The 25,042-nt window shown below is 47.6% G+C and overlaps 1 protein-coding gene and 1 long non-coding RNA gene across 18 annotated transcripts in view; one reads left to right on the plus strand and one right to left on the minus strand.

Annotated features, from left to right (window-relative positions):
* The window catches only part of LOC112934369 (uncharacterized), a 68,360-nt gene extending 46,233 nt beyond the window's left edge, over positions 1-22,127 (minus strand). Inside the window, exons 1-5 of one of the 17 annotated variants that reach the window (XR_011999326.1) lie at positions 21,978-22,127; positions 20,647-20,741; positions 18,495-18,676; positions 10,133-10,309; positions 3,575-3,757 (exon numbers count right to left, since the gene is read on the minus strand). This is a non-coding gene — a long non-coding RNA (uncharacterized lncRNA). The other 16 variants (XR_011999325.1, XR_011999323.1, XR_011999324.1 and 13 more) reach the window with 16 other exon arrangements.
* A 226-nt stretch (positions 22,128-22,353) lies between these two features.
* PCBP1 (poly(rC) binding protein 1) lies at positions 22,354-24,038 on the plus strand. The gene has a single exon (XM_026017823.2). It carries the CDS (start codon positions 22,523-22,525, stop codon positions 23,591-23,593), a length of 1,071 nt encoding a protein of 356 aa, XP_025873608.1. The 5' UTR covers positions 22,354-22,522; the 3' UTR covers positions 23,594-24,038.
* Positions 24,039-25,042: the final 1,004 nt, after the last annotated feature.

Consider the following 25,042-nt stretch of genomic DNA (forward strand, 5'->3'; position numbering starts at 1 on the left):
TAAGACTGTCTATTTCCACTAAGACATTTGGACTTGATCAGAGAAGTAACAGGAATGCAACAGAGGACTTGAAAAGGAGAGATAAGATTGGGTTGTCTTGGGTAGCCCTGGTGGCTCAGTGGTTTAGCGCCGCCCTGAGCCCAGGGTGTGATCCTGGAGACCCAGGATCAAGTCCCATGTCGGGTTCCCTGTATGGAGCCTGCTTCTCTCTGTGTCTGTGTCTCTGCCTCTCTCTCTCTGTGTATCTGTCATGAATAGATAAATAAAATCTTTAAAAAAAAAAAAAAAGATTGGGTTGTCTTATAGGAGTATAGTGGCACCTGTGAACTGGGTGGCCAATGCAGAGTAAAGACAGCTTGGGAACCAAATAAAGATCATCTACACTAGAACAGGGTCAGTATACACAAGAAAAAAGAGGCACCCTAGAGAAAATCTGCAGTGCGACCAGTAGCCTTCAGGGTCCATGTTCTAGTCTGTTTTCTGAGTCCAAAGTCAAAGCTTCCTACAAATCCCAGAGGTCCTGACCTGCCATGGGTTAGTCATTAAGGTCCTCTACACCTTAATGTTAGGTGCCCTGCACCTAGTGCAGCAATGAAATGAGGAGGTGCCAATACGTAAGGAGAGTTATCCACTGTCCCCTGGGTGACAGGCGACAGACTACATTTCCTAGGACCTTTAAATCCAAGAAAAGGGCTCAAATCTCCTTTCTTACCCTTTAGAGACGTGAAGCCAACAGAGTCCTCTACGTCAGTTTCTCCAAATATAGTCTGTGGATGATGACTGGAGTCAGAGTCATCTGGGAGGCCAATCAAAACACAGATTCCTGATTACCACCTTATACCTACTGAATCAGAAAAGCTAGAAGTAGAGATCAGGAATTTGCATTTTACTTTATTGTTTAAGTAAGGTCCACACCCAACACAGGGCTCAAACTCATGACCCCAAGATCATGAGTCACACACTCTTCCAACTGAGCCAGCCAGGCACCTCCAGGAATCTGCATTTTAAGTAAGTATCCACCATGCCCCTCTTTTGCCCGCATGGGTAATTCTGATGTATTAAAGCTTTCAAATCATAGCTCTACAAACAGGACTAATGAAGGAAGGCCCTCACTTGAAGTTGGCTGGCAATGTCAAAATTAAGGCACTATGTAGAACCAAGAATCAAACTGAACGTGCAGTAATCTAGAAGGAGTCAGAATGGATTAAGAAATTTGAAGGAACCAAAGCAAAAAATAGAAGACAGGACATCAGAGCATGAGGCTTAAAGAACAGAGGAGTCAAAAACAGGGAGTAGTGTTGAGGGAATGACTAACAATGGCCATGATCTCTGGCTCCTCTAGGCTGGTTTTCCTAGCAGAGTCCGAGTAGGAGAGTGCAGATGCCTTGCTTCACATAGGCAAGGTGATTGGGCTTAGACTGCCCAGGATGTACATATAATCACTCTATCCAACCTTCAAAAGAGAAATAAGCCTCTTTAGTAAGTACTGGTCCTATCCCCATGATTACCCCCAACCAAGCACCCACCATGATGCCAGCTACTGGTCAGGCTGTAGAAGACCTCCATGCCACACAGAAAAATACAGAGAACACCTCTAAGGACTAAAGAATAGCACTACTCACCCAAGATTCTCTACTTGGCACATTAGAGAACCCTAACACCGCCATAAACTCAAGGACCATTCCAGGTCAGAAACCTTGAAGCCCACTGTCTATACACCCTTAGAACCTACATCTCTGCACACTCAGCCAGTCCTCCGCTGCTTCTACAGTGCCTAACTGATAGAATCCCACCCTATATTCTACACTCCCATGTCCTTCCCCAGAATTCAGACAGAAGTTCCACAGACTCAGGCTAGGCAGAGTCCTGAATTCCTGAGGCTCCTGAGGCCACACCACTGTGTGGTGGGAGGAGGTACAGCCTAAAGGAAGTATACTCAGCCTACCTAGGGGAGAATCCTCCACAGCCTAAAGGGAGCACCAGGACTGCTACAGGCTTCTGCACAGGCAACTTTTTCAAGAATTAACTAGTTAACCTAGTATAATCAAAAGGAGGAAAAGTGGGCTCTTGGGAGCAGAAACTGAATGAAGTGTGGGGGAAAAGGCAGAGTAGGATTTCTGAGGATTTGACTTTCAGATAACTGACACATAAAACCCAAAGTAATATGCACCTGGCTCAAACCTTCACACGTCAACCACCTGATCCTTCTCATCCACAAGTTGCTTCCACTAAACAAGAATGCTGAAAGATGATTTAAGTAATCCCCAAGATTTTTTACAGCCCTAATCGAGAACTGCTTGCCCTATCCTTTCTTACACTCCACCCATTATCCTGATTCTCTGAGGTTTCTGACTTAATGATTCAGCTTCCTGTTTCATCTTTGCCTCACCTTATCCCTAAGGCCTTTTGTTTCCATCCTTGCTTAGAATCCCACTCCGCTCCCCGTGATTCTGCCATCAGCCACTCAGGGTAAACAATCTGCATACCCAGGTCCCCAACTTTGATCCTCAGCCCTCATGCCCCCTTCACGGACAAGTCCTCGGCCAGGCCGACACTGATTTTATGAACATGTCTCAGAGAGAGACAAGTGTGTGAGATGATTCATCTCAAGCATGTTAGACAGTTCATCCAGGCAAACACTGGAATCACCAAAGATGTAAGAAGGAGAATGACAATGAGCCAGGGCCAAATGGCTAGGCCTCTGCTGTGGGCTGGAACCATCCCTTGAGATGGGGTGCTAGGAAGGATTCCCCAGAGTACCAAGTGAGGGCTAAGAAGGTACGCCTTTGAATGTCAGGGTAAGGTCTAGGTCTTAAAGGTTTTACATGTAAAAGCCCAATGGCAAGATCACTTAAGTTTTTTAAGCGGGAAAGTTAGACCATGATCGTTTGTAGTATATACTATAAAGAGCCCTCTGGCTGCAACATGCAGAGTGGAATGCAGGCAGGGAAGGATAAAATCAAGAGTGAATGTAGAGATGAGAATGGATTAAGTACATTAAGTTGAGAAGACCCCAACAACAACAACGACTATGATGATGATAACAACCAACACTCTCATAGTATTTACTGGGTGCCTATCTATCATTCTAAACACTTTACATGTTATTAACTTATTTTACATTTACACGTACTCTATTTTAGAAGTCATAAAACTAAAGTACATGGTAGAGGCAATGAAGGAAAGAAACAAATTGGATCCAAGAAACACTGGAGAGGAAAAATCCCAGTGAAGACTGGCTGTTAAATGTGGGAGAGGAGGGCAGCCTGGGTGGCTCAGTGGCTTAGCCCCGCCTTCAGCCCAGGGCATGATCCTGGAGACCTGGGATTGAGTCCCATGTTGGGCTCCCTGCACGAAGCCTGTTTCTCTCTCTGCCTCTCTCTCTCTCTCCCCCTCGATCTCTGTCTCTCATGAATAAATAAAATCTTTAGATAAATAGATAGATGATAGATGATAGATAGATAGATAGATAGATAGATAGATAGATAGATAGATAGATAGATAGATATGGGAGAGGAAAGGAAGTCTGAAAATGACTACCAGCCTCTGGGCCTAGTAACTGTGTGCTACTTACCATGTGACAGGACATTGGACGAGAAGCAAATGGGGAAGAGCAGAAGGCTGCAAGATGGCGAGTATGTCAGTCATCCTTGTGATGTTGTCCACATGAGCAGCTGGATATTGTGGTCTGGAGAAAGATCTGGGTTTCAACTACATGTAGATGGTTAAGTGGAGCTGTCAGAAAGGTTGAGATCACCTAGGAAGAACATGAAAAAAGAAAAAAAAAAAGGCCTATAAACAGAATGCTGACATTTAAAACACAACAAGAATCATTTATAACTACAAAAAAATGGAAATACCTTAAAGTCCCTCAATAGGAAAATAGCTAAATAACTAAATACAGTAGCCAAAATGAATGAGAAGTATGTTTACATACCAACATTAAATATTGTCAAGGTACCTTACTGGGTCAAAGAAATACCAAAATGACCCATAAAATGTGACCCCATTTGTGTAAATAAATAAAACATAAAAATAACACTTTTTTTGGATTCATACATATGTATGTAAACACACAGAAAAATGTCTGGTAGGTACAAGTTCCAAACACTAACAGGTTACCACATCTGAGGAATACAAAAATAACTGAAATGGGGGGCGGGGGGGACAGGAGAATTCAAAATACCTACAGATTTTAATTTTTAGATTACATTCCATATAAAATTAAAGATCAATTTTTCAAAAAGTAATGGGAATCTCAGGGCACCTAGCTGGCTCATTTGGTAGAGTGTGTGTGTTTGAGCCCCACCTTGGGCACAGAGCTTACTTAAATATAATAATAATGGGGATCTTTGTATTTTCCCCTCCAATTTCCTGTGAACACAAAACTGTTCTAAAACAAAAAAAACTCTTAATTTTTTTTTAAATGGGCAGAAGAGAGAGCCTACAAAGGATATCCTTTGCTTCAAATGCTAAACTCTCTCTGTCCCTTCCACCCACAATGACCTTGGTGTTCAGATTTAGTTTCCTATTTCCCCACATCTGAGATATTAACATGAAGCTCCCTAATTCCATGGCCTACCCTGAATCAGCAGACCCAGGCCAAGCCTGACCACCAATTACCTAGCCTGAGAGTCAGAGTCCCAGGAGGACTGAGACACCAAAGTCTTAAAAAAAAAAAAATGGGAGAGTGAGGGGCACATAGCTGGCTCAGTCAGTAGAGCATGCCACTCTTGATCTCAAGGTTGTAAGTCTGAGCCCCATATTCGGTGTAGAGATTAATTAAAAAATAAAATCTTAAAAAAAAAACACCATGGGAGAATGAGTACAGATGCCACCTTCAAGGAGAGGGGTCAGGTGGTCTTGCTGGCTAGCAAGTGTCTCATTGGAGAAAAGGTATTAGAAGATCTGCAAGCAGCTTCACAGTACTGAGGGATGCGCCTGGGGAAGAGTCAGGCAAAATCAGGGGAAGTGGTATGGGGTGAATTAAAGAAAGAGCCAGTACCACTTATAAAGATTCCAAGCAAAGTGCTGTAGTATAGGGGAAACCAGTTTCACAACAAAGGGAAGAGAGGAAGCCAAATTCTGTGAAGGAGCTGAGGGCAGGACATGGGGGTATGTGTGTCTAGGGGTAGCTTCACATCAAAGCAGCAATTCCAGGAGGCACAGTATAAACCTTTAGAACCTGGAGCAGGGCAGCCCGGGTGGCTCAGCGGTTTAGCGCCACCTTCAGCCCAGGGCGTGATCCTGGAGACCGGGATCGAGTCCCACATCGGGCTCCCTGGAGGGAGCCTGCTTCTCCCTCTGCCTGCGTCTCTGCCCCTCCCTCTCTCTCTCTCTCTGTGTGTGTGTGTCTCTCATGAATAAATAAAATCTTAAAAAAATAATAATAATAGAAGCTGGAGCAGCAGAAAGAGGCCAAAAACTTGACTCCTTCCTGAAAAGGCGGCTTCTAAAATGAGGAAAAAAGACACTGAAACACTGCCTTTCCTCCTTCAGTAAACCAAAGGCAATAAGATCATGGCAAATCTCTGATGACTGTACTCTTAACTTTCAACTAAGAATGAAAAACAACATATTTGGTCTACACGTTTTCCTGGTTACCCAAAGAGCAAGCCCTACCTGGGCCTTACCCAACAGCTGATTCACCATCAATTAGTCTGTATCACAGCCTGCTGAGCCTTACACTTCACACAGTCACATACCAGACTCCAGAAAAAAAACAGCCTGATGTGAGCTGTCAAAGTCCTCTCGGTACCTGACCTCACCCTCTGGGGTAGGTTTCATTTCAAAACTGAAAGGGACAGAGAGCTGGGGAAATCCAAAGATCAACAGAGCAGGAACAGGTGGTTCCCAGCAGAAAAGGGTCCCAGGCTGGAACTCAAAACAGAAACCAGACCATTGATAAGACAGTTTATGATGTCTGTCTCCAAGCCAGATACTTACATGCTTTTTAATATTTACAACAGGGCATGACCGGGCTTATCCAACCACTGGCAATTAGATATCAAATTCTCCAAGGATTCAATCAACCTCCTGGCTTTATTAAGTTTTAGAGCTCTGGGATAACTCCAATAACTGGGATACCTTGTGAATTTTATAGTCGTTCAAATGGGCCACATTTTTAATCTATTTAACCTAGTGGGAGGGAAGGGCAGAAGGGGAAGGAGAGAAACGGAGAGAGAGAATCCCAAGTAGATTCTGCGATTCAGGGCTCGAGATCACGACCAGAGCAAAACCCAAGAGTCAGACACCCCACCAAATGAGCCACCCAGGCACCCCAAATGGGCCACATTTTAATCATAATGAACTTTATCATCTCCTCCTCCTCCTTTATCTCCTCTCGAACCCTCAGAAAAATTCTCAATAAAAAATTTCCATATTTTTCATGGTGGCCCTCTCAACAGAACAATACTCAACACAATGAAAGTCTAGTTCAATGAATACAATGAAAGAAATCAAGTTATTTGCTTGAGATTCACTTTTAACTTAGCTGAGGGATCTCAAGGAAGTCATTTAACCTTTCTGGACTCAGTTTCTTCGCCTGTGAAATAAGAAGGTTGGAAACAGATGGAAGGAAAGCAATAAAACTTCCTTGAACTAAAAAGGAAAACTTTTTAAGTCTAAATTCAACAAGCAGCAAGCGGAGTTATTTTAAAAAGACATATCTCAAGCATGTCAAGATGAAATGCTAAGCAGAAAGAAAAAATTTACAAACTTCTAAAGAGAAAGAACAAGTAGTTGCTTAAAAAGGAGCAAGATTCCTATTGGCATTGGACTTCCCATCTGTATCAATAAAACCTGAAGACAGTAGAAAGCTGCATATAGCCTTTGTAGGGACTAGAACTACCATTTGATAACCCTAAACCCTGCCAAGACATCATTCCTGCATTACGGTAAAACTCAGGCCTGCCCAGCTGGCTCAGTTGGTAAAACATGCAACTCTTGATGAAGGGTTATAAGCTTGAGCCCCACATTCGCTGTAGAGATTACTTTATAAACTCCCGGGGCATCTGTGTGGCTCAGGCAGTTAAGCATCTGACTTGATTTTAGTTGGGATCATGATCTCAGGGTCGTGACACTAAGCCCTACTTTGGGCCCCATGCTCTGCTTGTCTCTCTCTTCCCAAAATGGATAAATAAAATCTTGAACAAAAAATAAAAAATAAATTCTTACAAAATACATATATATGAACATACATATACATTCTCTCTCTCACACACACACACACAACTGGACCATCCATGCCCCTTATCTAAGGAAATCACTCAGAGAAAGAAGCAACCTATTCAAATTAATATTTAAAACTGGAGCAGGGCAACCCGGGTGGCTCAGCAGTTTAGCGCCACCTTCAGCCCAGGGTGTGATCCTGGAGACCCGGGATCAAGTCCCACGTCAGGCTCCCTGTATGGAGCCTGCTTCTCCCTCTGCCTGTGTCTCTGCCTCTGCCTCTCATGAATAAATAAATAAAATCTTTAAAATTTTTTTAAAATAAATAAAACTGGAGTAAAGCTGGGAAAGACAAAGTGTGCCAAAACATATTTTCCCTCCCCCAAAAAAAATCTTTTAATGAAGCTGTATCAGATGACTTCTGACTGCCTTTCCAAGCATAAACAGAAACTGTCCTATACACACACTCCTCCCTCCAAGTCTGGGTTTGTAAGTTGCTCATCACCTAGTGGCCTGATGAAGTAAATGCAGTTTTGTCAAATGCCCGGATAAATGTCCAGCCATTTTGTGAGCTCTGACAGCGTGTACCGGCAACAGGCTAACGTCCTAGAGATTACAAGACTGCAGACGCTCCAGGCTCATACACAACTGCAGAGACTTAGCTCACTATCCACTCATTCCCCAAAGATGTGAGAGGGGCTCATAGTTGTGACTAACCGTAAGTGAAGCATAGATTTGTTGCAAGGCTGCACTTGCAAAGCAGTAAAAAGCAGATTGTTTTTTGTGCCGACCAATTCAAACTGAAAGCAAGTTTAGATGCTGTGAGAAACCTGAAAATATGTCTTATAAATAGGAAGACTGTCTTCAAACATTCATAAGATTGGCATATGGAAAATGGATTATATTTATCCTGTACAGTTCCAGGGGACAGGCCTAAAGGTGATGAGAAGTCACCTCACTTAGATTTCAATTCAAAACAAGAAACAGGGGATCCCTGGGTGGCTCAGCAGTTTAGCGCCTGCCTTTGGCCCACGGCGCAATCCTGGAGTCCCGGGATCGAGTCCCACATCGGGCTCCTGGGATGGAGCCTGCTTCTCCCTCCTCCTCTCTGCCTCTCTCTCTCTCTGTGTGTGTGTCTATCATAAATAAATAAATAAATAAATAAATAAATAAATAAATAAATAAATAAATAAATAAATAATCTATCTATCTATCTATCTTAAAAAAAAAAAAAAACAAGAAATAGTATCTTACCAAAGAGAGCTATTCAACATATAATGGGATTCCTCAAGAAGTGATGCGCTCCCCAGCAATGGAAGCATTCAAAAAGAACTTGGTGATCACCCGTCAGGGGGATGATGGAAAGCTCTCCTATAACTGGATAGCAGACAAAAGACAAGGAGATTGATTTTTTTTTTTAAGATTGTATTTATTCATGAAACACAGAGAGAGGCAGAGACACAGGCAGAGAGAGAAAGTCTCCCCACAGGAAGCCCAATTGGGGACTCCATCCCAAGACCCCAGGGTCATGCCCTGAGCCGAAGGCAGAGGCTCCACCACTGAGCCCCCAGGCACCCTAGGAGATTGACTATTACCTCAAAGACCCTTTCTAATTCCAAGAGTCTATCATTCTAAATAAAACAAAAACAAAACAAACATCACTAATAGAGAGTCCTCCTTCTGCTTTTTTAAGTTCCAACCAGGCAGTACAACACAGAAGGTTGGATACCACTTTCCACTTGAGTAACTATAGACAAATTATTTAACTCTATTTGCCTCACTTTCATTATCTGTAAATTTAGAATAGTACTTATAAGATTACTATGAAGATTAAAACAGCAAACTTCTTAAAGTACTAACATACAGAAACTATAGAAAACTGGGAGCTTGTAAAGGAATGGTAGCTTGGGGAGGGGGGAGGGGGGAAAGTGAAACCTAAATGTGCTGCTTGTTTTAGTTATCTGTACCCAACTCTCAACCAAAGCATTCCTGACTGTTGCTGGCCAGAGGCTAGGTTCCCTAGGCAACCAGTCTCAAAAAAGAGCCCAGACCTACCTTCTTCAGGAAGGCGGTATTCTCTGTCCTGAAATCTGGCATCCTCCCAGGCACAAAGAAGGCTCCCTAAAACCTCACAAATACAGTGGCTCCAAAATCAAGGAGCTGAGCAGGTATTAATCTCCTCACTTCAAATGGTCAATGAGTTAGGTGGGATCTCAGAGACCCTCTGGAGTGACCCTTCTGTTTAACGAAGGAGGACAATAAGGCTAAGAAAAGTGAAGTCCTGGATGTGACAGGTTGGTCATAAGGTTGACACAGGACTCCTTTTTTCTAGCCCAGTAGTCAAAATCTTCCCTTTTTCAGATGGGAAAAATAGGACTGGCCCTACTAAGCCATCTGCCCCATACTATGTACTTTACATAGGTAAGAAAAGAATAAAACGGTAGAGTGTAGAGGTTAAAAATTGGACTCGAGAGCCAGATTGCATATTCAAATCCCAGCACTATGTGAGTTTAAGCATGTTTCCCAAACTCTTTGTTTCTATAAAATAGGCATAGGAGTGACTACCTTACAAGGTTACATCAAGGAATAGATGAGATAACCCATGTCAATGCACTGCACATAAAGTGCTCAATGTATACACTGCTCTGCTTCCCATCATTACCAGTTGTATTAGGAAAGACAATCATAGTAACAAAAGAGATAGGACAAGCTCCTATTTAGGTCCAAAAACAGTACAGTATGATTCAGGTGTTTATTCAGCTCCATTTCCTGGCCCCAGCCAGGGAACACTCAACCCCTCAGAAGAAGACCATAACTGACTCATCATTCTTTCATTTCTTTGGATCTAGGGAAGAATTACCTCAAAGAATAACCAGTATGTGCTATGGTGATACGATGCTTCAGATCACAAATACAAGCTCATGTAGGTCTGAACTCATGTGACCTTCAGATCTATGCTCACCCCAAGTTGGACAAAATGCAGTTCATGTCCAGTCTCTTCCCTTCGATCCATGATGGTGGTACAGTATAACGGCAGGAAACACAGGCGCTGGCTGGAATGCCTGGCTGGCTCAGCTGTCAGACCATGCAACTCTTGATCTCAGGATAGTAAGTTCAAGCCCCATGTTGGGTGTGGAGCCTATTTGAAAAAGAAAGAAAAGAAAAGAAGAAAAGAAAAGAAAAGAAAAGAAAAGAGAAGAGAAGAGAAGAGAAGAGAAGAGAAGAGAAGAGAAGAGAAGAGAAGAGAAAAGAAAAGAAAGGAAGGAAAGAAAGGGAAGGAAGGAAGGAAGGAAGGAAAGAAAGGAAAAGAAAAAAAGAAAAGAAAAGGAAAAGAAAAGAAAAAGAAAAAGAAAAAGAAAAAGAAAAAGAAAAAGAAAAAGAAAAAGAAAAAAGAGCCCTGGAGTTTGCCTGCCCAGGAGCCAATTACTGTCCTGTCATTCATTTGCTACGTCACTTCGGTGTATTTTACCTCTTTCTAATAAGCCTCTGTTTCTCCATCTATTTTAATTATTATAACGGTGACATTTGGTGAGCACACTCTATGTGCCAAGCACTATGCTAAGCACTTTACATGGCTTGCATCATTGAATTGTCACAACCTCATGAGGCAGGTACTATTACCACCTTCATTTTACAAAGGAGGAAAAAAGAGTTTTCTAATTCAAGGCCATACATCTAGTTAGTGACAAAACAAGGACGTCAGGACAGGATGTCTGACCCCAGAGTCGATGCTCCTTCACTGTTCTCCTTCTCATAGCCCCAGCCTATGGTTGCTATGCTGTTAAAATAAGACAATCTACATAAAGTGCCTGGTTCTTCAATTAGCCATTACTATTATTCTCATCATCAATCCCTTTGAGCCTCTTAAAATACTACTTTCGGAGTTCCAATTTCACCTAAAAGGAAATGGTTATCTGCCTGTACCTAGACACCAGCTCACTAGGCAGCCAAGGGTGGGGTTCTAGTATCTCCCTGCTCTCATAATACAGGCGTTATGTATCTGGGTAGAAAGACAAGGAAATATTATCTATAAACCTCCTACTCTAAAGCAGCTCTTTCTGCCCATGGGTCCTGCCGTATGCTTTAATAAAAATCACCTTTGAAAAAAAATATAAAAATAAATAAATAAAATCAAAAATAAAATCACCTTTGTGTACCAAAAACAAAAAACCTCCTACTCTATAAAAAATATATTAACGTTTTTGTTTCAAGATTTTATTTATTTATTCATGACAGACACAGAGAGAGAGAGGCAGAGACAAAGGCAGAGAAAGAAACAGGCTCCATGCAGGGAGCCCAACGTGGGACTTGACCCCTGAACCCTAGAATCATGCCCTGGGCTGAAGGCAGGTGCCAAACCACTGAGCCACCCAGGGATTCCCCCCTTTTTGTTTTAAAAGTAAAATTTTTAGGGGCACCTGGGGGGGCTCAGTGGTTGAGCATCTGCCTTTGGCTCAGGTCATGATCCGGGAGTCCTGGGATCAAGTCTCACATCAGGTTCCCCACAGGAAGCCTGCTTCTCCCTCTGCCTGGTCTCTGCCTCTCTGTGTATCTCATGAATAAATAAAATCTTTAAAAAATAAACAAAATTAAAAAAAATAAAATAAAGCTTCACTACTTTCACTAGAACAGAAACCTACACTTGATAAAAAAAAGTTTTTCAAGGGGCACCTGGGTAGCTCAGTTGGTTGAACGTCCAACTCTTGATTTTAGCTCAGGTCCTGATTTCTCAGGGTCATGGAATCGAGACCCCTACTGGGCCCCACGCTCGGCAGGGGGTTTGCTTGAGATCCTCTCTGTCCTCCCCACACACACACTCTCCTGCTCTTTCTCAAACACATGAATCTTTAAACAACTTTTTTTTTTTCGAAATAGAAACATATACTACTCACTACAAAAAAGAAACTGTCCTTGGGGTGCCTGGGTGGCTCAGCTGGTTAAGTGGTCAACCCCTGATTTGGGTTCAGGTCACGATCTCAGGATTGTGGGATCGAGTCGCATGTCAGGCTCCGTGCTGGGCATGGTCTGCTTGAGATTCTCTTTCTCCATCTGCCCAACATCCCCAAAAGAAATTATCCTCTATCTTTCCCCTTTTCACTCCCCCATTCCCAAAATCAGGCTTTATTTACTCATTCAATCCTCACAAGGAGATAGAGATCATTCATCATTATCTCCATTTGACAAGTGCAGAACCTGAGGTTCTGAGAGGTTTATTTTTTTTTATTTTTTTTAGATTTTTATTTATTTATTTACTCATAGAGACGCAGAGAGAGAGAGAGGCAGAGGCAGAGGGAGAAGCAGGCACCATGCAGAGAGCCCGCATGGGACTTGTGGGACTCGATCCAGGGTCTCCAGGATCACGCCCTGGGCTGCAGGCAGCGCCAAACCGCTGCGCCACTAGGGCTGCCCTTCTGAGAGGTTTATAACCAAACAGTTATACGTAGGTAACCAGGGTTTCTGGAAAAGAACTTTCAGATATGGAGAAAGGTAGAGATAGTAAACTCCTTCACTTATCTAGAGAAGAAGTGGCTATGATAGCGGGTTCCTAGAAGATATCTAAGTGAACCAAGACTGACACCAGGATTTTAAAGAAACTCCTACTCTAATAAGACACGACCAAACACAAACTGTAACCCAAAAAGCAGTAATGCAGTAAGCTATCAGCAACCCTGCCCTCCAAGAAACAATACAAATTATCTATAAGCCTGACAAAGTAGGACTTCATCTCTGAAGAGATCCATACTCTTGCAAACCAGTCTTTACCTCCCCAATTCCTTTTTTTTTTTTTTTAAGATTTTATTTATTTATTCATGAGAGACCCACAGAGAGAGGCAGAAACACAAGCAGAGGGAGAAGCAGGTTTCCTGTGGGGAGCCCGATGTGGGACTAGATCCTGGGACCCCAGGATCACGCCCTCGGCCAAAGGCAGACGTGAGCCACCTGGGCATCCCAACCTCTCCAATTCCAACATGATGTATCACCTTACCTGTTAACACAGCACTACTCAGGTCGAAATAAACATTTTTTTAGACTGAGCCACTTGAAGGCAGAAACAACGTTACTCATATAGATCTTTCCCTCATTATTTGGTACACCCTCTATACATTCATTTTTATTTAAAATTTGAAAAACATATTCAATTCCCATGTGCTAGGCACTATTCTAGGAGATAGTGATATAGCAACAAGAAAAACAAAGCCCCAGCCATCGTGAAATTTACATTCCAGTGGCAGGTGACCAATAATAAGCAAACTATAATAAGAGAAAGTCTAGAATAATGCCTGGCACATAACAGCCATCCCACAATAAATATAAGAATAATGAATGAATACTACATTAAACAGTGTTTAGTTCTGTGGAGAAAAAAAAAAGTAGAGAAAGGGAAGAGTGAAAGCAGAGAGCAGGAGATGGCTTTTACTTTAAAGAAGATGGTCAAGAAATGTTTCACAAACTAGATGACACAGCAGAAACCCGGAGGAGGTAAGGCAGGAAGCCACACTGGTGGCTGGAAGAAGCCTTCCAGGGAAAGAACACAACTACGGAAGTCCAAGGTTAGGCAGGTTGGAGCAACTGCAAGGAGACTAACGTGTCCAGAGCATCAGGGAAAAGTACTAGGTGAGGTCAGAACAGCAGCGAGAGGTGCTGCTGAAGATCCTGTGTAGCCTCCTAGACCACTGAAGGACTTTAACATTTTAAGATTTTATTTATTTATTCATGAGAGATACACAGAGAGGCAGAGACACAGGCAGAGGGAGAAGCAGGCTCCATGCAGAGAGTCCAATGTGGGACTCGATTCCCAGCCTCTGGGGTCACGCCCTGGGCCAAAGGCAGACACTCCACTGCTGAGCCACCCAGGCGTCCCAGGACTTTAATTTTTAACATGGGTGGGACCCAGTTTTCAGCAGAGGAGTGGCATGGTTTGATACACACATAATAGGATCACCCTAGTCACTGTTCAGACTAGACCGAGGAAGACCATTTAGAAGTCTACACCAAAAGAAGCAGGGGAGGGGATGAGAAGTGTCCAGATGCTCAATCACCTGAGCCAATCAGGAGCTCCCAGAGGTACCCATTTGAGAGAAGTTTCAGAATTAATTTGATGAATATGGTTCAGCTTAGGAAGCTATTAAGTAACCAAGTGGAGAGGATATTCTGTAGGCAGCTGGATATGATCCTTGAATTCAGGGGAAGACATCCACGCTAATAATATACACTTGAGAGTTGTCAGGGTACAAATGGTGTTTAAAGTCTTGAAAGAGATCATCCAGGGAATGAGCATAAACAGAGAAGGGATGATCAGAATACTTCACCATTAGAGACTAAGGAGATAAGGAGAACTCAGCCCGAAAGGGGAGGATGGGGTTGACAAGGAGGGGCCAGTGAGGCAGGGGGAGAAGCAGGGGAGTGGCATCTTGGAACCCAAATGAAACTAAAGTGCAAGGAGGGAGTGTCAGGTGCCACGGAAAGGTCAACATGACTGAGGAATGACCACTGAACCTGTGTGCTATTTTCTAAGCACGTTCTTCCCTACTCCACGCAAAGTACTTCTTTTCTTTTTAATCCAGGTAAAATCCCAGTATTGTCTAATGAATACACATAGGTTTTTATTTAATGCAGCTCTAACCATGTCTCAAAAACCAAAAACCAAAAATCAATGTGCTTAATCCGGACACAACAGATTTTACACAGCAAATAATGCTGAACAAATGCTTTGTCTGGTTGAATTCACTGTGTCTCTGAAACAAAGTTCCCAACCAAGTCTTGCTTGCGCTCAGTGGGTAGGATCAGAGAAATGCTCCATCTAAATGTATTTCTTTTGTTCTGCCATAAAGTAGCAATTATTCTTGAACTCCTTTCCCTCTTTACTCAAACATCCTACCGAGGATGACCCTAAATTTCCACACGCACCCCGCTTTGCAATCAAAGCAGAACACAATCACATCCAAAACTTGGATACTAAAGGGATATGGGGGGGGGGGGCCTGGGCACCTCCAACACTTCAGCACCTGACTTCCACTGGGTCATGATCTCAGGGTCCTGGGATCAAGCCATTTTGAGCTTCCTGCTCAACAGGGAGTCTGCTTCTCTCTCTCCCCCACACACACCCCATCCTTCCCCACTGCCCGTTCTCTCTAGGCATATGCTATTTCCTACCCTTTCTTTCCTTTGCTGATTCAAAAACTGCTTTATTTACATTTTCTCCTTAGAATCTCTATCTGGGGCAGCCCTGGTGGCTCAGCAGTTTAGCGCCACCTTCAGCCCGGGCATGATCCTGGAGACCCGGGATCAAGTCCCACATTGGGCTCCCTGCATGGCGCCTGCTTCTCCCTCCGCCTGTGTCTCTGCCTCTCTCTCTCTTTCTCTCATGAATAAATAAATAAAATCTTAAAAAAAAAAAAAAAAGAATATTTAGAAATACAATTTCTGATGTCTTTATCTTTAAATGAGAATTACTGCTACAAAATAAGACTTGAACTTTCTGTGCTCTAGTAAGCATAATCAAGTCTCAATAACGTACACTTCTGAAACAGTAGAACAAAAAAAAAAAAAAAAAAACAGTAGAACAAGAATCACCAAAAACTGGATCAGGCCTTTCTGAAATACCTTCAACGTCTGAATGGACTGTGGGCCTTTGCTTCCAAGTTACCCTTTTTTGCCCTCCACCTTGCAATGTGCCAACTTGGGACAGCCTGAATGCCAACTTCCCTAGGTAGCCTTTCTGGATCCGCCCCCCGCCAAGGCTGAATCAGGATCCTCTTCGGAGCCCACAGCATCTTCTGCTTACTCATATTCTAATACTTCAATGTACTGTACTGCAAATCTGTTTACCTGTCACTGTCCTACTCCAGATCATAAACATTTTGCAAGCGAGGACAGGATCTCAAGTCATTTTTGCATCCTTAGTGTTTGGGACACATCAAGCAATCAGTAAGTATTTGCTGACTGCGGTGTGCAACTGGCTAGGATGGTAGAGCACGGGACTCTTGATCTCAGGCTCCTGGATTCAAGCCCCATGCTGGGAGTACAGTCGATGTAAAAAATAAAAAAAAATAAGAAAAAAGTATTTGCTAACATAAAATTTGACCCGGAATACTTTATGTGATTTTTGTAGCACATTTTCCTTGATAAACCAATTAAACTCAAGGAGACCAATATTAAAATTACTGGCATCTGGGGCACCCAGGTGACTCAGTCATTTGAGCATCTGCCTTCGGCTTGGGTCATGATCCCAGGATCCTGGAATCGAGCTCTATGTGGGGCTTTCTGCACAGCGGGGAGACGGCTACTGCTTCTCCCTCTGCCTGCTGCTCCCCTTGCTTGTGCGTGCTCTGTCAAATAAATAAAAAATTACTGGCATCTAATTACATTGCCAGCTATAGCAGAAACAAAGAAATTTCCCCTACCTGATATTGGAAACAGAGAATAAAAAAGAGACGTGGTGCTCAGGAGTCCTCCTACCAGCTGTTCTTTCTTGGTGCAAGACAGCAGCCTCTGCTTCCCACACTACATGAGGGCCAAATGGACCTCTGAACGGTTTTCTTCACATCCCTTCCACGGATCCTGTGTTCTCCTCTTCCCTGGTCCTTTGTTTTTCCTTTTCTTAGCTTTTTTCTTTCCTCATTTTCTATACTTTGCATTAGCACTCTTGTTATTTTCCCTTTAACTTTTCTCTGCACTCCCTTCCTTCGTGCTTTATTTCAGTCAGAGTAACCCTGGGGAATCCATTGGGATTACTTTCTCCAACTAGGAGAACTTAGGACAAGAAGGTTGCTGTATCTCCCAGAAACTTCTGTAAGGCATACCAATGTATTTCTTATGTTTCTGAGGAACCCAGTAATAACCCCCTAACAGCAGCACAAGGTCATCGGTATATAAGATTATTATTATTACTCTCGTTACTAACCACAAAATGGATAGGAAATATTACTTAGGTTAGGAGCACCTGGGCGGCTCAGTAGGTTAAGTGTATGATTCTTAGTTTTGGCTCAGGTTGTGATCTCAGGATCCTAAGATTGAACCCCAAGCTGGGCTCTGTGCTCAGCACAGGGTCTGCATAAGGTTCTCTCTCCCTCTGCCCCTTCCCCTGCCTCTCTCTTGTGCATAGGCTCTCTCTCTAAAATAAATAAATCTTAAAAAAAAAAAAAAAAAACCACCCACAAGTAATAGGGCACCTGAGTGGCTCAGTCCATTAAGAATCTGCCTTCGGGGCAGCCCCCGTGGCACAGCGGTTTAGCGCCGCCTGCAGCCCAGGGCGTGATCCTGGAGACCCTGGATCAAGTCCCACGTCGGGTTCCCTACATGGAGCCTGCTTCTCCCTCTGCCTGTGTCCCTGCCTGTGTGTGTGTCTCTATGAATAAATAAAATCTTAAAAAAAGAAAAAAAAAGAGTCTGCCTTTGGCTCAGGTCATGAGCTCAGGGTCCTAGGACTGATCCCTGATTGGGGTCCTCGCTCAGTGAGAAGTCTGCTTCTGCTTCTCCATCTCCCTCTGCTCCTCCCCACCACTCATGCTCTCTCTCAAATAGATAAATAAAATCTTATAAAGGAAAAAGACAAGTAATAATTTAAAAAATAAGCTGGTAAACATCACTTAAAATATGCACATATTATACATATATACACACGTACCTTAGGCTGTCCTCTGTAGTAACCCAGAAAGTGACAGTCAAGGCCCTCTCAACTTACTATAATTTCAAACAAAAGAAAAATGAAACGCTAAGCCTAAACGGGTTTTGAAAAAATGCTGCTCGTTGGTAGGGCAAATTTCAAAAGCTGTAGTATACTTGCTGGACCAGGTAGATTAGGGGGAGAAAATGTGGTCCCTGCCTCCAGAGTTTCCAGAGGAATAATTCCTATCACTTCCAAATCCATAAATGTAAACATTAGAGAAAAAGAGAAAAGAGGTTTTCTTAAACCAAAAAAAATCAGAAACCTAACCTAAGTGGCCTGGATGCTCCAAGACAGAAAAATTAAGCCTGGATTAAAAGCTTTTTGAGTTAAAAATAGAAGTATTCTATATGTCAGAGCACCAGAGACCAGGAAGAACAAGACACAACCAGAAGTCAGAAGATCCAGCTCAGGTACCGACAAGCTGTGTAACTTGGGCGAATCCCTTCACTCTTCGATCCACAGATGGCTCTTCCACAAAGTGGGCATAATAATACTTTCCTGGCAAAGCTGTTTATGATGATTAAGTAAATAATGTGAAGTCACTTCAAAATATTTCACATAACGTGCCAATGTAAAGTCAAAGGAAGCAAAAAACCTTCCTCTGAAAGGATTATAAATCCTGTGGTTCAATTTCCAATGTCTAGGCTTGACTCACCTTCACAACCTCATTAAAATCCTTAACTAACACGCAGTCATTCAAATGGGAGAAGGAGAGTCATGCATGAGACTCCAGAGGTGGGGCAGCGACTACTTAGTCAATTGTTCTGTATCTCAGTGGCTTCATCTGTAAAATGGGTGGTGTAGAATTCACACAAACATCCACAAGATAGCGCAGGTCTGAGGAAGGGAGTGGAGAATTTACGGTAAGTGAGTAAAACGTTTACATAATCCTCTCTCCCCCCTCCACCCCCAAGACAAAGAACCAAAATTATCAAATATTACTTATTCCCCAGACAGAATCAATCCCTTGTTTTACAGATGGGAACCCCACAGCCTTGAACCGGGTTATAACCCTCTCAAAGCTAGACACTGGCAGAGCTGGAGCCACACACCCCTAAGGCCAATGGCCTCTTTACCAGATTTCCGGGTCACCCACAGCACCCGTAGCCTATATAACACACATTACAATTGAATCAACAGCTAAATGTGGCCTATGGGGGACAGAGAGGGCTGCAGGACTCAGGACTCAGGGCGGGTATGGGACCGAGGCTGAGAGCTGGGAAGCAAAAGTCTGTATTGAGATTGAAGATAAGATCCTAGAATTACTCACATAAGAAAAAATTAATGGAAATTTTCAAGCAAAAAAGGTTTAAAATAGGCAGTCTTGGGAAGAAAGACCCAATGTATCCAATTTTCTTTAGGGAAAATAAATGTGTGGCAGATTTAGAGGACCAGAGTATTTTGAATCCGGCTATAATTCTTAATTACATACAATTTTTCTTGTTGTCTCCTGAGTTTTTTACTAAGAATTCCAATTCCCTCAACAATTCTGTCTCCCCTATAAGATGACCCTCCGCAGACTACATCTTGCATAGTAGCAAATATACAGACTCTGAATTCAGGCTGCCTAGATTCAAATCCTCCTTTTACTACTTGGTAACTGTGCCTTAGACAAAATCCTTCACCTCTGTGTATCTCTGAAAATGGAGATGAACATCACTCCCATCTCCCATCTCAGAGGTCTTTGTAAGGATTAAATGTGTATGTTACTCATTTGGGTCACAACCTAATGGGTGCTTCATCATTTTAGTTTTGATGCGCCTTTTTATTTTGCATTGAAGAACAGAAACTGCTAGAGCACACTGCGCTAAGTATTGTTTTGCAAACATTTTGTTTCTGTGTTATGTACTTGTGCACGTGATTTATTTTGTAAAATGCAGCTTACGGTGGTTTGCTTTTAAAACTGTTGGGGAGGGGGATCCCCGAGTGGCTCAGCGGTTTGGCACCTGCCTTTGGCCCAGGGCGGGATCCTGGGGTCCCTGGATCGAGTCCCGTGTCAGGGTCCTTGCATGGAGCCTGCTTCTCCCTCTGCCTGTGTCTCTGCCTCTCTCTCTCTCTCTATGCCTATCACGAGTTAATGAAAAATTTTTTTTAAAAATCTTAAAAAAAACAAAACTGTTGGGAAAAATAAAAAAAAAAAAATGTTGAGGCATGTGGCTGGCTCAGTTGACCGAGCGTGCAACTCTTGATTTGGGGGTTCTGAATTCAAGCCCCACGCAGGGTGTAGAGATGACTTAAAAATAAAATATTTAAAATAAGAAAATATCAGGGGCGCCCGGGGGGCTCAACAGTTGAGCGTCGGCCTTTGGCCGAGGGCGTGACCCCGAGGTCTCAGGATCGAGTCCCACGTCGGGCTCCGTGCATGGAGCCTGCTTCTCCCTCCGCCTGGGTCTCTGCCTCTGTGTCTCTCTCTGTCTCTGATGAATAAATAACTAAAATCCTAAAAAAAAAAAAAAAAAATAAGGATATACCCGACCCCTGAGCTAACGTGAAGTAAAGCTCCCAGCAGCGCCGGGCCGAGGAAGGCCGCGGCGCGGTCACCGTCACCGGTGGCTGCTGTGGACCCACCTACACGCACTCGGGGGCGCCGCGGGGCAGCGGGCACAGCGGGCACAGGCTCCGGTGCGGCCTGCACGTCGTGAGGCTAAACGAGGAGCTCACAGGCCTCACAGGCCTCACAGGCCTCGTCAGGGGAAGGCAACGGAGGCCGGCGCCCGGGGAGGTTCCCAGCGTCCCCCGGGGCGGCGGGCGTGCATGGGGGGCGGGGGGCTCCCCCGCGGAGCTCAGCTCACCTCACCTCACCTCACCTCACCGCCCGGCCGGCGACCGAGGCTGCGCACGTGCTCCCGGCGGCGGCGGCCTGCGCTCCGGCCCTCGGTCCCTCGGGCCTCGGGGGCTCCGTCTGTGGGGAGAGCGGCAGAGACAGCAGCCACGTCAGAGCGCGGGGAAACTGAGGCCCGGCGGCCCGCGGGCCTGGGGAACCGCCCTGCCCGGGGCCCCGGGGAAACCGCTTCTCTCCCACTTTATTCCCTGCGGCCTCCCGGCTCGGCGCAGCCGCGGGCCCCTCGGAGCCCGGCTGGGCGCCCTCGTCCCCGCGCCGCCGCCCCCCCGCGTGGGGGCGGAAGACGCACGAGGCCCGGGCGCCAGGCCCGCACACGTCTCCGCCTAAGCGAGTGGGGGACACGCGCTACGACCCGGCCGCCGGGGTCACAGCAGCGCGGGCGGCGCGCCCGGGAGCTCTCCCCGCCCCCCCTCCCGGCGGCGACGAATCCAGGCCACGTGCCGCCATTTTGTGTTCTGGAAACATGGCGGCCACGCCGCGGTGGGGGGGGGCAGGGAGGGCGCCACGTTGGCCGCCGGCCCCGAGGCCCCCGCCGCGCCGCGCTCGCCTGCTGGGCGCCGCCCGGTCCGGCTCGGCCGAGGCAGCGGCGGGGGGACGGCGGCGAACGCACACGGGCCGCCGCGCCGCCTTCCCTCGGCGAGAGGGACGCGCGCGCGCGAGCCGGCGGGGAAGGCCTCCCAAGATGGCGGGGCCGGCGGGGGCCGCCCCGAGGGGAGCGTCGCGGGCAGGGCCCTGCGCACCGCCCGGCGCGGCCCCACGTGCGGCCATTGTCTGCAGGGTCTGACGAGGCCGCCACGACCGAAGGGACCCCGGGAGGCGGGGTTTCCGCGGGCTCGGCCGCAAGGAACTCGCAAAATGCAAACAAAGCATTATGTAAATGGACGCCATTCCGGCGGCGGGTTTTTTTTTTTTTTCCCTTTTCCTTCCCGCCCCCCGCCCCCCTCCCGGCCGCGTTTCCACAACGCCCCAGAACCCTCGGGCGGGGGTCGGCGGGGGGAGGGGCGGGGGCGCCCGCGCTGCGGAGGCCGAGGCCCCACGTGCCCGCCCGCGCGCGCCCCCGCGCCCCCGCGCCGCAGGCCTCGCCCGGCCGCCCCTCCCCCCCGGAAGAGCGCGGCCGCCCCGCCCGCCGCCCCACAGCCCGGCGCACGCGCGCTGGCCGCCTCACGCGCACGTTTTAAACCCGCGGCGTCCCGGCTGCCGCCTGCCGTGGCCGCCGGGGCTGCCCGCGTCGCTCCGCTCCCCGACCCCCTCCCCGAGGCGCCCAAGTGACGTGTCGCCCCCGTCCCGCACACTGACCCCGTCCCGGCGCGCGCCCGCGCCGCCCGCGCCCGCCACGCACACGCCGGTCTGGAGGCCGCGCCCGGCCCGCGGCGCCCGCCCGCCCGCCGGGGCCCTCCCGGCAGCGCGCGGCGGCCCGGGGGGGCGGGCGGGGCGGGCGGGGCGCGGGCGCGCGGAGGGCGGCGCAACCTCGTGACCTGCAAGAGACGGGTCCTCGCGTTTTTTTCAAGGGGTCCTGCGCGGCAAGCACTTCCGGGGTCAGAGGGTACGCGGGGTTGAAAGCGGGCTTCCCGCCCCGCCCAGACCGCCGAGGCTGCCGCCGGAGTCGCCACCGCCGCGCCCTCGCCCACCCGCCCGCCCGCCGCTCCCGGCCCCGCTCGCCCCCGCCGCCGCCGCCGCCCGCCCCCGGACGACGCCGCGGCTCCCGCCCGCGCCCGCCCGCCCCCGCGGCCCTCGCCCGCCTCGCGCCGGCCGTTCCGGGCCTGCAGGCCCCTCCCCCGCCCGCCGCCGAGCCTTGACCACGTAACGAGCCCAACTCCCCCGAACGCCGCCCGCCGCTCGCCATGGATGCCGGAGTGACTGAGAGCGGACTCAACGTGACTCTCACCATTCGGCTGCTCATGCACGGGAAGGAAGTGGGGAGCATCATCGGGAAGAAAGGGGAGTCGGTGAAGCGGATCCGCGAGGAGAGCGGCGCGCGGATCAACATCTCGGAGGGCAACTGCCCGGAGCGGATCATCACCCTGACGGGCCCGACCAATGCCATCTTCAAGGCCTTCGCCATGATCATCGACAAGCTGGAGGAAGACATCAACAGCTCCATGACCAACAGCACGGCGGCCAGCAGGCCCCCGGTCACCCTGCGGCTCGTGGTGCCGGCCACCCAGTGCGGCTCGCTGATCGGCAAGGGCGGCTGCAAGATCAAGGAGATCCGCGAGAGCACGGGCGCGCAGGTGCAGGTGGCGGGGGATATGCTGCCCAACTCGACCGAGCGGGCCATCACCATCGCGGGCGTGCCGCAGTCGGTCACCGAGTGTGTCAAGCAGATCTGCCTGGTCATGCTCGAGACGCTCTCCCAGTCCCCGCAGGGGAGAGTCATGACCATCCCGTACCAGCCCATGCCGGCCAGCTCGCCGGTCATCTGCGCGGGCGGCCAAGACCGCTGCGGCGACGCGGCCGGCTACCCGCACGCCACCCACGACCTGGAGGGGCCGCCCCTGGACGCCTACTCGATCCAAGGACAACACACCATCTCTCCGCTCGACCTGGCCAAGCTGAACCAGGTGGCAAGACAACAGTCTCACTTTGCCATGATGCACGGCGGGACGGGATTCGCCGGAATTGACTCCAGCTCTCCCGAGGTGAAAGGCTATTGGGCAAGTTTGGATGCGTCCACTCAAACCACCCATGAACTCACCATTCCAAATAACTTAATTGGCTGCATAATCGGGCGCCAGGGCGCCAACATCAATGAGATCCGCCAGATGTCCGGGGCCCAGATCAAAATTGCCAACCCGGTGGAAGGCTCCTCTGGTAGGCAGGTTACTATCACTGGTTCTGCTGCCAGTATTAGTCTGGCCCAGTATCTAATCAATGCCAGGCTCTCCTCCGAGAAGGGCATGGGGTGCAGCTAGAACGGTGCAGGTTCGCTTGCAAACCACCACCGCCGCCACCCGCCCGCCCCACCCCGCCCCCCCCCACCCCCTTTCTGCTGTTTTCCCATGATCCAACTGTGTAATTTCTGGTCAGTGATTCCAGGTTTTAAATAATTTGTAAGTGTTTCAGTTTCTACACGACTTTATCATCTGCTAAGAATTTAAAAAAGAAAAAAAATCACATTTCTCTGTTCAGCTGTTAACGCTGGGATCCATATTTAGTTTTATAAGCTTTTCCCTGTTTTTAGTTTTGTTTTGGGTTTTTGGCTCATGGATTTTATTTCTGTTTGTCGATAAGAAATGTTAAGAGTGGAATGTTAATAAATTTCAGTTTAGTTCTGTAATGTCAAGGATTTAAAAATTAAAAAATGGATTGGTTAAAAAATGCTTCATATTTGAAAAAGCTGGGAACTGCTATCTTGAACTCTTTGTTGGTGGTTTTTTTTTCTCCTTCTCACTCCCCACCCCCCACCCCCCACCCCCCCCAATCCCTGTAGCGTTAAGGCCTTTGTAGGGAGAAGGGTGGGCCCGGCCCTGGTGTTCTCTCCAGCCCTTTTCACCTACTGGTAGGATTCCATTCCCTTTCTGTCCCAACAAAGGAACACGGCGGGCTGGGCCTGCTCTGGGATATTTGCAGACAGTGGGGCTCCCCGGGAGGGTGACATCCCTCCAGCCAACTTCCAGAGAGAGGCCTCTGCCCATTTCTCTGGTAGAGAACAAGGGTTTCCCCAGATGGGAAGAAAAGTATGCCCCTTCGGTAGGGACTCCGATGAATGGCAGCGCGTCCTCCGGCCGGCGGCCCGCCCCATCCCCCCCAACCCAATCTCAACGGGGAAAACTCTTAGCCAGGAACAAAAAAAAAAAAATGTTCGGAGGTGGGAGGAGTCTGGGGGGGGCGCCCACAGAGGAGGTGGGGGAGGGAAGGGGGCAGGGAGGGGCTGGCGTGGGGGGAAGGGGAGGGTCGGGGGTGGGTGGGAGGATTTGGAAGAGGGCAGGGGTGGTGATCGGGGGGAGGGCTCTGGGGCGCCCGGCCCCGGGGGGATGGTACCGGCGGGGTGCACGTGGCACGCATGCACCTGTGGCAAGCCGCCTGTCAGGATGTTATTACACCTGCCAAGTGGTGGATCCAGAAACAAAAGAGGCCCAGCTTCTAATGCTTCAGCTGTGCGCAGCGGTGGAAAAATCATTATACCGGGAAATAATCCTGCCTAAGTGGGGCAGCCCTCGCAGGCGGGGTGGGGACAGATCCACCGAAGATAGCCTGGGAGTGTGGTGGTAAGAGCGCAGGTGCCCGGGCCGCCCGCCACCCTAATGACAAGACTGCACTTTATACAAAACCGCGAAAGGTGGCTCGGTTTGGGCTCATCTTCGGCAGGAAGATCGGGAAGGTCTTCTGCGAAGGCCCAGGAAGCGCCGTGCACACGCCAG

The sequence above is a fragment of the Vulpes vulpes genome, unplaced genomic scaffold, assembly GCF_048418805.1.
Source record: "Vulpes vulpes isolate BD-2025 unplaced genomic scaffold, VulVul3 u000000657, whole genome shotgun sequence".
Lineage (NCBI taxonomy): Eukaryota > Metazoa > Chordata > Mammalia > Carnivora > Canidae > Vulpes > Vulpes vulpes.